This window comes from Cyanistes caeruleus, chromosome 2 (genome assembly GCF_971803275.1).
Source record: "Cyanistes caeruleus chromosome 2, bCyaCae1.hap1.1, whole genome shotgun sequence".
Classification (NCBI taxonomy): Eukaryota; Metazoa; Chordata; class Aves; order Passeriformes; family Paridae; genus Cyanistes; species Cyanistes caeruleus.
In genome coordinates, this window is record NC_141702.1 from 119885006 (window position 1) to 119902086 (window position 17081).

Below are 17081 nucleotides of genomic sequence, written 5' to 3' on the forward strand. Positions count from 1 at the left end.
TAATAAAATAAGAGATGCCTCTGATAGTAAAGAACCACTGATAAAATCAGAGATATTATTCACTGCCTTTGGGGGAAGAATTACGTGGCCATTAGGATTAGGCTGGGGCTAATCTAATACCATCATCTCTAATATTAAACAATAAAATTAACTCTTGTGTTAATTTCACTAAACTCACCAAAATATTCAGATAAAGAAAATCTTGACTGTGAGTAGTTATTTCCTCATCAAATCTCCTGACCACAGGCTGGTAGGTTCAAAGAAGGGAATCCCAAATGAATAAAAGAGAGGGTGCACAGTGCATACACATACAGAGTAACTAAATACAATAAATAAATATACACATACATAGATGTAGTAAAATATGAGGCACAGGGGAGAAGATGTTCTCCTTGCAAGAAGTGCATCCTGTAATTACTCATGGGAACCATTTTAGTCACCCAGACAATTTCTGAGAGCAGCACCTGAGAAACAAGACGTTGATTTTCGCTCAGCCAAGTTTCTCTCATAGCTGCCTTGCGATCGAATCTCCGTGCAAGTTGTTCCAGTTTCTCTTGTCTGATGAGCTCATTTCGCAGTGCCAGTTCTCTTTCATGTTCAGCTTTTTCCAGTCTTTCCCAGGCCTGAAGACGGGGAGGAAAAACACACGGCTTCTAAACAACACATTCTTACAAGATTATGATAAATCCCAGCTCCTTTGCATGGAATCAGGGCTGAAGTCACTACAGGCAACTTTCACCAAACTGGTTCAGTTATTTATAAGGGCATAAATCCAGTTTGCACTGGCTGGCCCTACACCTTGTTTGCTAATGTAAACACATGATTTAAAATCTGTTCTCAATTTAGTCAGTAATTTTCTGAGCAAGCTGTTTATCTCAGATGCATTTTCTATCGTACTTTCTTACCTCCCTTCCCAACAAAGCCTAAGGAAACCACCTGGCTTGAATGTGTAAGAAAGTGTTTGTTTAAAAAAATAAAATCTCCTGAGTGCTACTCCCAAACAAGCAGATTCTATCTTCCTCCTTTAGGAAATAGGGATTAGAGATTCATGGCCTCTCACCTCCAAAAATCAACATACAATTGTTGTTCTCTATTACACTTTGGAAAAGGAAATAACTGCAGAATTTGGTTACTTCTGGTGCTTACAAGTCCTTTTTTCCCCCCAAGCCAGAAGTTATTCTATGCATGACGATAATATTATAAAAATCAGAAGTCTTAGAAACATGTTGGAAGTCAGCTAATCACCTTGCAGATCTTCTTACAGACAACAAAAATACCCTCATTAACCACAAACTGAATCTAAATCCAAACAGATGTGAAACTGCCTGAAACAACTATTTTGGGCATTCCTCCTGCAGTTTGCTGCTCCCTGGGATGAGGCCAGACACCCACAACAGCTGGTCTGGAAATGCCAAGGATGATCAAACACAAAGAAGGAAGCTGCCAGGCTGAAGCTGTTTGTTATCCTTGAGAGAGCCTGTCAGCTCTGCTATGCCCAGCCCTGCCCTGCCAGCTGCAGCAGCAGAGAACAGGCTGCAGGACCCCAGAGGGATCCACGATGCCCAGGCAGGGCACTGGGAGGTGAAGGGGAGGGCACAGCACCTGCTGCTGCTGCCTCCTGTTACTTCTGTCCAACAGCCAGGACCACGAGGGGCAAGGCAGAGCTGGCAGCCCCAGGAGCAGAAACTCCTACAGATGCTGAGGACACCCAAGGCCTGGCTCAGGGTAGTAACTCCCAGCTATAGGAAAAGGTCACCCCACCTCACCCATCCCTTACAGCACCCACATCAAGGCTGGAGGTCACCAATGTTTTTCTGCCCAGTTTTCTGAGAGAAAACAGCAATATCCCAAGTCACAGGGCAGGAGCTGCTCAGGTTACCTTGTTAATGTCAGAGATGAGTTTGCCCTCCCTCGGCATGTACACTTTCTGATTGTTGGCTCTCATTTTGCTTTGGATGGTAAAAAGCAGCACTTCCAGGTTTCCTTTTTCTGTAAATCTAAACAAAATTTTGCAAGAGAATTGAGTTACAATCAAACCTTTGTTACTGCTAAGGTATAATTGTAGAATCGTGGATTGACAGAATGGTTTGGGTTGGAGAGAACCTTAAAGTCCATCCAGTCCCACCCCCTGCCAGGGCAAGGACACCTTCCAGTATCCCAGGCTGCTCCCAGCCCTGTCCCACTTGTTCTGGAGCATTTCCAGGGATGGGGCAGCTTCTCTGGGTAACCTGTGCCAGGGCCTCACCACCCTCACAGGGAAGCACTTCTATAAAACATTGAATATAGTCGACTACAGTAAACTGTAACAAAGCACTTGTTTAAAATGTTGACATGGTGAATGGTGCATCACAAACACTTCCATCTTGTGTGGAAGCTGGGAGCAATGGAAATAGCCCACACTTCCCCTGGAGCCAGTTGGGGCAGACAGCAAAAGCAGCTTCACAGAAGTCAGCTGTCTGAGTGTTTGGATTTAAACCCCTTGGGGGACAGGAAAAGGCTTTTTTTTTATTCTGGTATGTGCACTATCCTAGTTTACTCCATCAGCACAAGAAATGGAAGTTTTATTTAAAGCCCTCCGCAATCAATAAACTCTTCCCACTGTTTTCCCTGTGTTGTACGCCTGGGAAATAAACAAACTCCATGGGCATTAGGGAATAATCTGCAATTTTAGATGTCTGGATCCTGTGTAATGTTTCAGGTTGTGATTATTATCCATTAGAACTCATATTAGACAAAAATAATAAACAGATTTGATATCACGATACTAAAAGAGGCTTTCCAGAAATAAGTTGCCCAGTTTTGCTTGTATCAGTTTGAGTAAGCAGAGCTGTTTGACAGAGCCAGACACGCTTCCTTTTCATGATGGATAAGCAGCAGGGATCTTTTAATAGCAGCATTTTGGTATTATCCACTGCTATTAAAAGCACGAGTGGTGACATTACTGTACTACCATGGTATGCTATTACCACTTGTATGATAAGACAGGCATCCCAGGGCAGGGACAGCTTCCAGGACTCCCAGATCCTGTGGGAGACACGCTTTTCTCCTTGATGTTGTTATGATCTGCACGCTGAACAGCACAGAGCAAATGAGCCCCGGGGAACATTGATGAGTACCAATCAGGAATATGAGAGTTGGGCTTGCTTAGGAAAATAAATTCTTAAGCCACAATTAAAATTACTTGGATGTGTTTGTTTTTTAAAAAAAAAATCAATGAGTGACTAAGCCAACAAGAGCACTGAGTGTTGTGTTAAGCTGAGATTAAACTCACTTGGGTGGTTTCTCCACTGTGCGGTAAGTGTTGAACGCCTGCAGCTGCTGCTGCACCCCAACCAGGGAGTTGGCAAATTTGCGATTGTTGAGGATGATAATGGTTTGCTCAATCCACTCCAGCAGGTCAGAAGCCAGAGACTCGTATTTTTCTATCATTTTCTCTGTTTCAATAGCATTGTCAAGCACCTGCAACAGCAGCACAACACACATGAGTCACAGGGGCAGTGCCCTTCAGTCATTTAAATCCAACAAGCCACATAAAAGGAACTGCTGGGAGAGTTGAGTTGTGAATCAGAGTACTCGCTGCTGGGATCCCCGAGGAAGGAGAGCTTGGCATTTTTCAGCACTCAATTCCCAAGATCCCACAGCAATAGGGGGGCAGAGCTGAGGCTCACACAAGGATTCATGTTCAGTCTGCCAGCTGTAAGGATGGGGGCAGTGTCACCGAAGGACAAAGAATGACTGCACATATTTTAAATGAGGGACTTTTCCAGAGGAGACAGAGGGCCCAGAGGCTGAGGAACAGTTAATGAGAAAGGAAAAGTAGCAATGATGCAAAATTAACAAGCAAAAATAAAACACCAGCCAAGTGTTTTCTAATGTGAGGCAGCTGGAAATTAACTACTCCTCACAGTCACATGGGAATATTTAACATTCAAAACATGTTCAAAAGCAAAAAAAATTAAAATTCCCAGAGAGTGGACTCTAAAAACTTAATAGCCAAGAGGAAAATGGAAATCAGAAATATTTAACCTGCTTTGTAACAATTTATAATTTAAACTGGCAGACCTTTCCGATACGTTTTCCTTCGACGGCCAAAGCTTTCATCTTGGAGAAGTAGTGGTAATATGTCACCACATAGGTGATGATTGACTTTTCATCAGGGTGATCAACACTGATATCTGCAAACCAAACAAGAGTTATCTCAGCATGCTGAGGCTGCAGGGGTTACACCAACAGAGCTCAGCGTGTACCAAGGATGTGTTTGGGAGTCAGAGATGGCTTCAGTGGCAGTTCAGCCCCTAAGGTTGGTGTCCTAATGAAAAATAAATTGAGCAGCTTTGCACTGGTTCTGGCAGTCGTGTGGACTGGGGCTAAAGCTTGGGGCTTTTGGGCTTTACAGTAAAGTTTCAGACTTTGCCACAGCTTGTGCACAGCCAAATAACTCCTCTGGTGTCTGTGTGAGTTGACAGAACGACTGTTAATTAACAATTTCAGTGCTGTGTCAGCATTTGGAGAGAGGAATTCAAGCCTATGTCTGTCCAGGTGAATCTGAGAAATACAGGTGGAAAAGAAAATATTTCCTCTCCTGCAGCAACTCTGAAGCACTGGAAGACAAGCAAGAAGAAATTTGCCCAAACACATCACAGCTGCCCTGTGACACAAAAGACTCCTGCCCCAGCACAGGGAGCACACACACACTCCTGTAGAAGCATGGGCTGAAGCTTCTCTGCTCCTCTGCTTCTCTTCCTTCTCAGAAGGAAGCCTCTGACTGGAATGACTTTATGGACACATGGCCAGGCCAACAAACTTGTCAGATGGCAGTAAATAATCACAGGATTAAGGGCTCTTGTGCTACTGCTGCTCTGTTTGCTGCTGGAGACATCTCACATTCTCTCCCTCCCTCTCTGCCTGTATCACCAGGTGAGTCAGCAGCTTCCAGCTGCTCTTGGACACAAAAAGCTGTCACAGAGATGTGCTCTGACATGGAGGGGTGGGAGGAAAGAGCCCTTAAGTGATGAAACTGCTGGAATTCTTACCCTCAGGGTCCAGGAGCTTGGTAAGACCAAGGTGCTGCTCTGCAAGGTTAAAAGCATTCTGCAGATTGTAGTGTGCATTTGATTTCTTCAGCTTGTCAAAGTCAATCAGATCAGGCCTAGACAGGATGGAAAATTCTTTAGATTTCCCAAAGCACAGTGCAGCCACCCTCAAATGAACTAAAATCTCCAACCCTTAGAAAACCTGGCCAAGGTTTCACATGCCCTGTGCATTTCCCAGCAGTGTTAAAGGAATGAAGCAATGCCCAGCACATGGGGAGAGCTTAACAGCAGGGAAGGTGACACTGGAGAAGAACAAAGTTGTGGTTGAGAGTCTCTCCTCATGCCCATGGAAGCGTGCAATCCATCTGGATAACTGTGCCTGAGCTTGCCATGGGCAGCCTCCCCAGCTGTGGCAGCCTGGCACCACATCTGGCCATTCTTGGGCAGGGATTTCCTTTCCCTCCAGGCTGCTCTGGGTGCGCTTCTCCACTGCCGCCCCCGAACTCCAGACCTGGGCATGGGTTACTCACTGAGGTACAAGAACCAAACCAAACCCAAATAATCACAGGTGTAATTTATGCCCTTGAAACCAAACACAGCCTGTTTTGACTTGTGGTGTGAGAAGATGCTGCCCAGCCGAGCTGTAAAGCTCAAAACAAGGCAGGTTGCTGTAAAACTCTCAGCAACTCCTCAACTTCCTGGTCTTCACGGATTTTTAGAATCAAGCTACAAGGTAGCTGCAAAAGTAGGGCAGACATTGAGCCACACATACCTGTGCTTATGGATCAGTGCATTGAATGCCATCCCATCCCTCCAGCTTGTTGTAAAGTTGTGGATATTGACGTTGGGGTACCTGCAGAAAAAAAACAAGGAGAGTGCAATCAATACAGCCCCCCCAGTGCAGCTCTGCACACTCTGGCACCAAATCCAGAGCAGAGAGGCATTAAGTTTCCCTTGAAATTGTCATTATTTCTTCAGAAGAGAGTAAAAAGAGCCAGCACATTACTGTATATATTCATGGATTATCAGATTGGTGTGTTTATCACCCAGCATTGACATCATAAATTCAGATTTTTCTGACTTGTAAACATCAACTCACTTATCTTGAATTGCCTCTCTCTGAAGCCACTTAAGAAGAGATACATTTGCCCATTTAAAATGATTTCAATAAAAACCTAAAATGCTGTAAGAACTTTAGAGATAATCACTTAATCCACACTCACCCAGCTGTTTTCATCTGGCACCACAAAAGCAAAGCATCTTTAGCAGATTTCTTCTCTTTGTTGTCCTCAGTTTCAACGCTGATATCTTGGATCTAAAAGTAACATAGAAGATTTCAATATTTCTCTGAGAAACAACACTGCCTTTTTGGAAAAGGTGAAAGGAACACTGGGAAACACCAAAATTAATACTATTAAATGTTTATTACTATGCTATTTATTATGAGTTATATATTTATCATATGGATGTATTATTCTTTCTGCAAAATTACTTCCCAGCCTTTTTTAACAGAGGGCAAAGACCTCTGCATGTAACTTGCTAGAAAACAAGAAATCTCCAGCCTTAGCTGGGACACCAAAATAATTCCTGTGGGCACCCTTAATCCATGTCAATGCCAAGCCAGCTGGGTTATGGATAACCAGCATGGAGATGGAGAGCAGTTCAGGGCAGCAGTTCCTCCTGGACCTAGTCCAGAGACTGGACCTTCCATTTCTTAGTGATTTAGAAATAAAGCCATATGAATTTCCCCACAGGAAACTCCCACCACAGGTCAGCAGCACCAATGGAGACTGATTTATCCTGACAGGTTCCCAAGCACTTCTCCCTCCCAGAACCTGGGAGGACTGTGCTCCTAAAATGCAGTGAGGTATGTGACAAACAGGCGTGGAAAGCTCATCCATGTGTGTGTGCCTGTGTGTGTGTGTGTCTGTGTGCGTGTGTGTGTGTGTGCACAACCCTACCTGGAATCTCAGGATAATTGTCCAAATAAGGCCAAGTGTCAGCCTGTGATTCCCATCCACAATATCATGAGATCCCATGTTTTCTAGGTGCACTCGCTGCTCTTTCAGGAACTGGAGGGCTTTATCCACGTTCTCCAGGCAATGGATGCGCATCCTTCCTTTAGTTGGTTTAGGCTGGAAGGTAAAAGGAAGAATAAAAACCTTTGTTACTGTAGATGGGAGGGGGAAAATCAGAGCTTGATTCTTCAGTCCTGGCCAGTGCAACACCACTCCCAGGCATCAACGCTGCACTCAAACTCCAGGGAAAACTACTCCTTGCATCTTCCAGCCCATTTTCACCAGGACAATGGAAGCAGGTGTCAAACTCATGGTGGAAAAACCAATATCCTGGACCTAAGCTGAACACATGAACCCAATTTAATTTGCCTTTCAAACTTCCCTCATGTTTCCTCTCCAGAATATTCACTCAGAAGCTCAGATTTGAACTGTGAGCTAGTCAGTAAATCTCCTCCAGAAGGAAGTGGCATTGCTTTTCTTTGGTCAGTAAATTGGATAAAGAGTAAGAAAATAACAGAGACTGATTACAAAATTTTCTTCATAGAAAGAAAATACTAATTAAAATATCATCTACACCAACATTACACAATTACATGAAAGCCCAGTGCAACTGCAAAAACACAATTGTGTTATCAGCATGCAGAATTCTACTGTAAAACTGAATAAAGTCAAAGGAACTTTGTTGTGCAGATAAGGATTTGTAGTGGTTTAGATTTGCCTGAATAGCCTGTTCAGTGTTCACTGGGATGTCACCAAGGTACTCAGCCAAACGACTAATTGCCGTAATTTCCTTGTTTTCTGCAGTGAATGTAATTAACTGGCCATGGAAATAGCTCAGGCAATATCCTTGCCTCTGAATTCAAGGGGAAGAGTTTTGGCCAGTGCCATGGTACAGTCCCTGCAAACACGGCCTGTGCACAGGGCATGTGGAGAGGGAAGGCATGCGGGAAGATATGGCCCTTTGGGACACACAAACCCTGAGGCTTCAGCCCCAGTCAGCCTGGCTCTGTTCTCCTCCCCAGGCTGGGGAATGATGCATGGCCACAGCTCCCAGCAAGGGGAAGAATTTCCAGGAGCCCCACACTACTTTGGGGTATAAAAGGCCCTCCAAAGAGGACCAGATTGCATGTACAACCTGTGCACACCCTATCCATCCCAAATGCTGCCACTGCAAAGAGCCACAGCTGGAGCAGGGGCAGGAGGGAGCTGCACGGTTGGCTGAGGCCCGCCAGAGATTCCTCACCCAGCAGGGACAATCTGGGAGCCAGCCTTTAGCTGGCACCTTCAGTCATCAGGAGTGTAGAAAGCTGGACCTAAGGCTTGAGTGAACCTTGCAAAACACAGGTAGGAGGCAGTTCTGGGGCAGGAGGGAAGGTGGAGGCCCGGCTGCACCCCCAGCTCCGGCCCACGGCTCATCCCAGCCCGTGGCCACACCTGGAGCCCTGGAGCAGCTTCCCAGGCCTGCTCACCTGCACAAGGATGTTCCCAAGGCTCAGGAATGCCTGTGGCTGTGGCCATTTCTAAACAGCAGTGGCAGAGCTGTCCCTTCTGCCTTAACAAGGCCCTTCCCACTGCCCAAAGCAGCACCTGCGCCGCCTCTATTGCCTCAAATTACTGAGCAGAAAAAAGCTCTTTTTGTGCTCTCAGAAGCCTCAGTGCCATGGTTACAGAGCCAAACCATTCACCAGAGATGTTTTATGTAGAGGAAGAGGCGTCTGAGTCTGGTTTGTGCAAGGTGTGGCTGTGCTTGCCACACTCCTCTGCATAGCCTTGGGATGAGGCACAGAGAGACAGATCTTGCACAGTTATTGGGCTAACACAGATCCAGGCACTGAGCAAAGGGAAGGCAAGAACCAAACCCAGAGTCTTCACATGCACATTACAGGAAAACTCATCCTACATCAAAACCCTTCCTCTTTTCCAAGTGAAAATGTGACAGAATTCACTACAGAGAATGTGCTTAAGTGGTTTGACCTTTGAGCATCCAGGAATTGTAAGGAATTTACCAATCCTTAATTCAGTTATGGAAGAAACTGAGCTAAATGCTTAATCTTAGGCTGAAAACAATTCCTAGCTTTATTTTTCTGTTTGGGAGAAGCTGGTTAACAGTGTGTGCAAACCAAATTACAACTGTCCTTTCAAGCTGGCTGGATTCTTTCCCACTGTACTCAGTGAGAGCATTGCGTGCTATCAGCTTCCTTCCAAACACTGCTGTGCAGAGGACGTGATGCTGTAAGGTCTGGACTAAACACTAGGATTAGGGAATCAAACTGAGCAAGGTCAGGAAGATGGAGGTGTTGCTGTTGTTGTGGTCCAACACACCTCCAAGGACTCTGCCTTTTCATCAACAAAAATCACAACAGGTTTTGGAAAATGCAGGGTTTGTGCAATCAAAGTGAGAGGGCAAAGAGCAGCCCTGCTTTCCTGATTGGCATCCAAAATCCTGGACTCTGCTCCACAGGCTCCAGCTCCAGAATCTGCACACCAGTTTCAAAAGAGAGCAAACAATTCTTGTTTGTTCCACTGCACCAGTAGACACACCACGTTCACGGGATACTCATCTCTGCTAGTTTCTGCTTTCTTACCATTTGATGTTTCTTGCCTTGATCTTAAACCTGTGTAAGATCTGCCTTCTAATTTCCCTAGGGCACCAAGGAAATGTCAGAACCTACCTAATATTGACTAAAATAAATTCCAAAAGACTGAAGAACATCAGCAAGTGGATGCTGTGTGGCAATCCTCCTGGAACATTTTTGGTGTGTGTAAGATCCTCCTGGAATACTTCTGGTGTGTGTAATTGTCTCAAGGTCTAGTGCATTGCGTTTACTCTTGTTTGCAGAGGAAGGTGTGGTGGAATGCACTGTTCAAACAGAGCCTGCTGTCCTCCAGCCTCAGATAAGGAAGCTACAGAAAGAATACGTGGTGGTGCAGGCAGCTGCCAACACCAGACACAATGATGCAAGTGCAGCTCCATGGAGGCTCCTGCCCTCTCCCCACCCCACAGCTGCTTCAGCCCTGTTTGCATTTTCCAAAACCTGGAGAGAAAAATGTAAATGAACCTCACAGTCACAGTCATGAGACTGCTCTGAGCTTGCTATTTGCTGCTGAAAGTCAAATCTTGGCAGTGAGACAGGGAGACTTAACCAGAGGTGACACAGTTGATGTCTCAGCCCTCAAATAATGGGCCATGTTGGTCTCAGCTATCCCTGTGTGAGGAATACCTGCTACCTGAGCACGTCAAACCAAACACATCTGAGGTGAGCGGTGTGGCAGAGCCAGAGAGGGGCTCTGAGCAAACTGCAGCTGGATTTGTTACAGGATTTGTTACCCCATGCACACAGGCACTTCTGTGCACCTCACAACTCCCTCACCCTCCCAGATGCACTCAGACAGCTCCTCTGCCTCCCCACACACACTACACTGGGCCATATGTTCCACTCATTAACCGGAGTCTTAAGCCACAGAGCTCCACTAATAGGAGAGCTTGATGACAAGTGATTACCCAGCCCCCTGCAGCCTTGGGTCTTAGCTAAAGACTCGTATTTCTTTGAAAAGATTGCTCTAAATTAGGCAGTTAAGAGCATCGCCATCATTTAAGGAACTGAAGGAGAAGCTGATACCCAGCCATTTCCTGGCATCCAGTTTTCCTCTTGTGCAGCAGCATTTTCCACTACAAGGACTTTCTTACTTCACCACTTCTTGTGCTGGTACCAGGGGGGTGCCTCAGCACACCCAAAGAAAGAATTTGACCCATTTATTTAAATTGATTTTAGACATTCCCCTAGCCAAAGAAAGCCCAAGCCTTATCAATCCAAGTAAAACCAAGTACACTCAGGGACATTCCTCAGCAGTGGGGTGTAATGAACACACCTCCAGCTGCTCCCAGGGTGGCGTGGCCCTCTCCAGTTGTTGTCCTGCACAACCCTGGCATGTTCTGGGAAGGGAGCAGGGATGTATCAGGCCTGCACTCCTGCATCAGTGCAGGGTTTGTCAGCAGAGAAATGTGCCACTGCCCATAGGGCCCAGGAATGCCTCCCAGCATATCTAACTCATCACCACTGAGGGATCTAAGGGGCTCAGGAACATTTTGTACTCTGTGCCTGTCAGATTTGGGAGCAGGGAACATGCTGCTGCAAGCACTCAGCATGTTACCTGCAAGGAACCTTTGAAGAAGACTTCTTTTGATTCCCACTGAAGCCAGTAGGAAAGCATTTTAATGGTGTCTGGATCCAGCTGAAGCAATAGATAGAGCTCTTTTTTTTTTCCTTTAATATATAAAAAGACATTTTCAGTGCTGAAGCCTCAGCACTCACATATCCTACACTGCAGTCGAGCCAAGGATTCACAAAACCCCACCCAAACCCCCCACAATGGATACAAGCACTTACAAGTCTCTCTCCTGAAAGCACTTCCAGGAGTTTGATGAGCATCCTCCCATCTCGAAGGTCAGTGTACAGGTCTGTAATTCGGCAGGACACACGAGCCAAGTGGGAATTCACCCACTTTGTGAAGGTCTTCTTCTGAACTGCCTCACGTTCATCTGTGGGGAAAACAACCTAATGTTACTCAACATAAATCACAGCTCATGTTTCTGTGTGAAAATGGGATGGTCAAACATTTGAAATTAATTCAAAGGTATGACTTTGGGAGAATCACTGATGAAATTAGGACTTTTCACTGAAAACTCGCCGTTCTTCACCTGCTGAGTTCACCTGCTCTGGAACACACACACAGATCCGCAACACATCCCCCAAAATACCACAAGTCATTTTGGATTAAGACAAGCATGATAGAGAGCAGAGACCAAAGTTTCCCACTGATTTTTTTCCTTTGTCATGACAATATTTATTTGCAGATTCAACATTCATAACTGTATTTACACAATGTCAACAGGGATTTTTCCATAACTTCATGCCTGAGGTAGACAAGCATTTATATCAAGCCCTATCAAAAAAAAATAGATTCTTTCCACCTTCCCTTCCCAGAGTCTTTCACAACTGTTTATAGAGGAAAACATTGGCTGTGAGAGCTCTCTTACTGCACAGGCTCGCTGCAGTCCAATTAATTCACAAACTCCTACCCAGCTATCTGCCAAGCCCAGAGCTCTCAGACAGAAAACATTATACATCTCTGTGGTTACATTCTTTTGCCAAGGGCTTTGGATGAAGCCCTTCCTTGTTAGCCAAAAGTCATTTCACTGAGCTGGGAAATACTACAGACCAAATTTGTCAAAACACAGGTGCTCTGACTTGGCCTCTGAAAGCCACAGAGAGATGAATGGAAGTGCTCTGCTTTCCCAGGCAGACAAGATTCCAAGCCTCCCAATCAGTGTCTATAAAGCTGTTGGCATGTGCAGGAACAGGACATGAAGACTGGTTAATCCTAAACTACAGCACTCCCAGCTCTGAAAGCTCCAAGAATGTTGCTTGAAACACGGAGAACATTCCAGATCTGACTGCCCAGGGGTTTGGTGGATGCTGTCCTCCCAAAGGAAGAATGTGCTCCCCTCCTGGCCGTGCAGCATGCTGGGGGCACGGTCCCAGCACGTTCATAACCAGTCACTGCCTCCAGAACCATAGGGACAGCAGCAAAAATCTGGTGGTGGTGGTGATGGGGGATGACAAAGATGCTGAGAGTGAAGAGGACAGAAAGCTGGGGACCAAGTAAAATAAGAAAAGACAGTAAGAAGAGAAATCTGATAACAGAACGGCAGTGAGTGGGAGGGAGAGCAGACCTGCACTGAGTGGTGCTTTGCACAACTGCACAAACCCCACCCTAAGATTTCAGTTCCTCCCACTTATTTGTGCACTTGTCCTTCCTACACATGTGGTTGGACATGACCAAATCTACTGCCCTGAAACTGCCCCATTTTTGACAGATTTTACTTACCTGTAAGATGTGAAATTAAAAATGTGGCTTGGAAAAATGTCAAAGGTGGGGTTAGTGACAAAACAACGTGCTTTGGGTGAAGTGACAGTTTGCATTTTTGTGTTTGCCCTCCCTCCGTATGGAGCAGAGGATCCCTGTGATAGATGAAGAGAACAGGAAATCAGCAGGAACTGCAGCTAGTGTCTACCAGCTTTAAATATATTTTTTATGAACTATTTATAGCAAGTGCCTGGGAGTGCTGTATCTGCATATCTGCTTGTCTAGTAATCCATGCCTTTACTTGAAGTATTTTTTTTAAATGAGTCACAAAACGGAAACCTTGCAATAGTTGGTGCTTTTTAAAGAAAATTCCAACAGAAATGATGTCTCCTTTCACCAGCTTGAACAAGCCACAGAACTTAGCAAGTTTATTTAATCACTGTACTCTACACAGAAGCACAATATTCAGTGATCCCTGTGCTTACATTTATTCCAAAGAGAAATGCCAATGTACAGGACCCTTAAAATAGAGTTGGATACACAAAATATTTTGTAAAACAAAAAGAGCTATCAAATACCATCTTAAAGCCAACCATTTAAAAAAATATTTGGTCACAAATTATGGCTATCAATAATCCTCCCAGTCTGGGAGTGAAAGAGTGGGAAAAGAACATCCATGTGGGTTTAGTCAAAGGAGATGTAAAAGGGCCTAATTTCGAAGAGATGAAAGACATGATGTGGAAAATGCAGTGACACATCAACTCATATTGTGAAACCTTTGGAGCCATGGTATTAACTGACACAGCTTGGGATCTTCTGGTGTTGAAAGCAAGTCAAGGAAGCCAACTGAGCAAGCAGCCCTTCCAGGACAGGGAGGACAGGTCCCCTCCTGGGGACAGAATCCGTGTGGCTCTGAGGTTGCTTTCCCAAAAAGCTTTCCCACCCCAGCACTTTCAGTGGCCCCAAAGAAGGACAAAGTACATTTTTCAGGCAGTGGGGGAAAATCCTTGAGAAATTTTGACTGGCTTCTTGTCTTGGGTGTTGCCTCAGCATCCTTAAGCACAGTGAACTATCGGGGAGGGAGAGGATGGGAGCCCAGTCTGGCTGGAGGCCCTCTGTGCTGGGGGAGCTGATGGTGGTGCCTTTAGGAGTGTTTTCTTTTACTCCACAGTTCAAAGCCAGTCGCTGCCTCTCCCCTTCTGCTTGCCCGTTTCCTCAGCCTTGCTCTCCTGGCCTCGATTTCCTGTTTACAGCGAGAGGCAGCAGGGCCCGGCTGGGGCTCCTCACCTCTGCCCCAGCCCCAGCTCGCTCCTGCCCGAGCTCTTCTCACCTGATCCCCACCCATCCTCTGTGGAACCGCTCTCCTCCCTGCTGGCCCCACCGCTTAAAAACAGCGTGAAAATCACTACTCCACGGCTGTGCTGCTTCCAGCGCTAGCTCCTCCACAGTCAGCTTTTCACATTCATGGCTTTTCACTTTCTTTCCATCTCTGATTTACAGCAAGTCAGGGCACAAAGCAGGGAGATCCCTGATTGTCTGTGTGCAGCTCCATGGGAAAACCCTGTGGCACCACACAAGGGCCGGGCCCCACGTGGTGCTGCCAACTTTTGGGGACAAGCAGCAATTTATGTCAGAAAAATGCCACTGGAGAGACACAGCAGCTCTTTCAGGCTGCTAATGGGGTGCTCACCCAGCAAGGCCAGGCTTTATCCTGCGCTTGGCACACGTAGAGCGCGGCTCTAATTCCACATCCACACTCTCAGCAAGAGAAGCCCCTGGAGGGAGAAGGCACAGCCCTTCTTACCCCGCATCACTTCACTCCTCTTGCACTCCCACAACGTGGGAAAGCAAACCAAGCCCATTTGGAAAGCGGTGTGACTGGTGCTTGTCATGTTAAAACCGCTCCTGATTATTTCTACATGGTGTTTCACAATGACAGCAGGTTTTTGCAATGCTTTTATCAACCCTTTCTAACTGATAAACTGTTTTTCTGCTCTGGAGTTCCAGGTTAAAACACACACGGAATTAAAACCAAGGAATTTTGGTTGTATGTTTCAGATAAGGAAAGATAGGTACAGAAATGACAAGTTGGTTAAGCAAACAACCCAACTGTGACTCTCTTAATGTGCAAAAACCTCCACAGTAAGAGCCAGGTGCATCCATGAGTGGTGACTCCAGGGATTTAACATCAGCCATGGGCCCTGAGTGTTATTCACAAACCTCATGTGATGGTTTTGACAAATGTCCTTCATATTTTCAAAAACACAGTTACGGATTTTGAAGATTAATTAAACGAGAGAGGATACGGGTGGAGCTCCAAGTGTCCTACTGCTTGTGAAAACATTTGTTTCCCAAGGGTAAAGAGAAATGAGCAACATGCAAAACATGCACAGCAGGAAAACGGAAGCCGCTCTCAGAGCAGGATCGATAATAGAGAATCCAACTTATCTCGAAGCAACACTGGGAAGGAAATTTCCTTTATGCGGAAGGCCCCATGACAATGCTACCACCAGACAGGGGCTCGCAAACTGCAGCACTGTGATTGTGATGCATCAAGGACTGACTTTGTTTAGGAGTTTAGTAAATAAACCACAGCTGGTACACTGAAAGCATAAACTGAGCTGGACAGGATCACAAACAGGCTTCTAACCTCTTCCTCGCTTGAGGGAACACCATTCTTCCTCCACTAATTTGATGAGAAAAAATACAACAAAAATGCAGTCCACTTTCTGAGAGCCCAGAGCTCAGTTACCGAGTCCCCAATGCGGGACAGTGGCAGGGGGGTCACATTCACCACCCCCCTTGTCACACGCTCAGCTCTGCTGGGTGAACTCAATGGGGCTGTGCCAGAATAATGGTGAATTTGTTCTAATAAGTGCCCTGGGAAAGGCAGGGCTCCAGGAGCTGGCTGAGAGCGGCGTGGGCCCCGTGACCCTGTGTACTCCCACAAGCCGCGGGCATTACGGGCCCCAGGGCCTTTGTGTGCAGCAGCACTGACCGCAGCCGTGGCAAAGGTTACCTGTGCGGCCACCTGCCTGCTAAAAACAGCTCCCAGACACCCTGATCGCTCCCATACCGGTCAAACCGCATTTCCAACACACTGACCTTGGATCCTTTTCAAATGGAGTGCTAAATCTGCTTGGGCCATGCTGCTGCCAGCCCTGCACAGGTAAAATGCCTGTGGATGTGTGACAGCTCTCACCAGCCCCTGGACAGCAGCAAAAGCCTCCACACAGCAAAGGGGTGCTCTCAAAGGAGCCCAAGCAGTGAAACTGGAGCACAGAGAGCTGAAAGGAGCAGTCTGGGACTGCTCAGCCCCTCAGGACAGCCCAGCCATCAGGGGCACCAACAGCCTCCCTGCCAAGCCCAGCCCAAGGGCAGCTGCTCTTGGCACTGGCACTGTCCAGGGATCCCTGCAATACCTCAAGCAAGACAAATTCCACATGACTTTTAGTACCTAACTCCAAAAGCTTCATCTCCTGCAGGTTTCCATCTTATACTTCCATGCTGGAAGGAATTTCTTCAGCTTAAAATGATTAATTTTCTCACTACAGCATCCCGTGTGTGCCCTACATGAAGCACCGCTACATCCACTGACTCAGAGATCAGCTGAGCGCTGCTCTGAGCACACCACTTCTGCTGATATCCACTATCCACAGCTTCCCAGAATTTCCCAGATCATATCCTTACAACACAGAGAAAACAGAGCTTCCTTTCACAGGACAATGTTCCCATTGCTGCTGGTATTCAGGGTGCAGGATATCACCCTATGCTTTCTCACAGATACGAGGATGTGGAGTGAAATAGCCAGTAATATTCACAGCTACACAAATTCCAGCTGTGCTTTGAGGTTTTCCAGCTGAGAAAGATGTGTGAGGGAAGGGCAGATCAGCTACTGGGACCAGAATGTGGTGATCAAATAAGATTTTATCAGTAAACAACACCAACAGATGTGCTGTGATAACCTTCACTGCTGCTTGGAGTAAGTGAAGAGCGATAGAGAACATGAAATAACTCCAACATGGCTCCAGCCTCTGGTATTCCAGCCAGGAACAGCCTGGCCCTGAGGCACACAGAGCCCTCAGCAGGTCTGACACAGCTCCTTTGGCCACCACTCCAGGTTTGTCAGCACCTTGACAAACAGCGCTGCTGGCTCCTGCTC

General features: G+C 46.3%; 1 protein-coding gene across 23 annotated transcripts in view; it reads right to left on the reverse strand.

Annotated features, from left to right (window-relative positions):
• The window catches only part of SPTBN1 (spectrin beta, non-erythrocytic 1), a 160584-nt gene that overhangs the window by 35500 nt on the left and 108003 nt on the right, over window positions 1-17081 (reverse strand). For all 23 annotated transcript variants that reach the window (XM_086875137.1, XM_086875124.1, XM_086875123.1 and 20 more), the window contains 9 exons: window positions 11440-11591; window positions 6995-7168; window positions 6257-6348; window positions 5806-5886; window positions 5034-5149; window positions 4063-4175; window positions 3272-3459; window positions 1880-1997; window positions 465-623 (listed from right to left, as the gene is read on the reverse strand). In XM_086875137.1, the coding sequence (XP_086731263.1) occupies window positions 465-623; window positions 1880-1997; window positions 3272-3459; window positions 4063-4175; window positions 5034-5149; window positions 5806-5886; window positions 6257-6348; window positions 6995-7168; window positions 11440-11591 (1193 nt within the window). The remainder of the gene's footprint in view (window positions 1-464; window positions 624-1879; window positions 1998-3271; window positions 3460-4062; window positions 4176-5033; window positions 5150-5805; window positions 5887-6256; window positions 6349-6994; window positions 7169-11439; window positions 11592-17081) is intronic.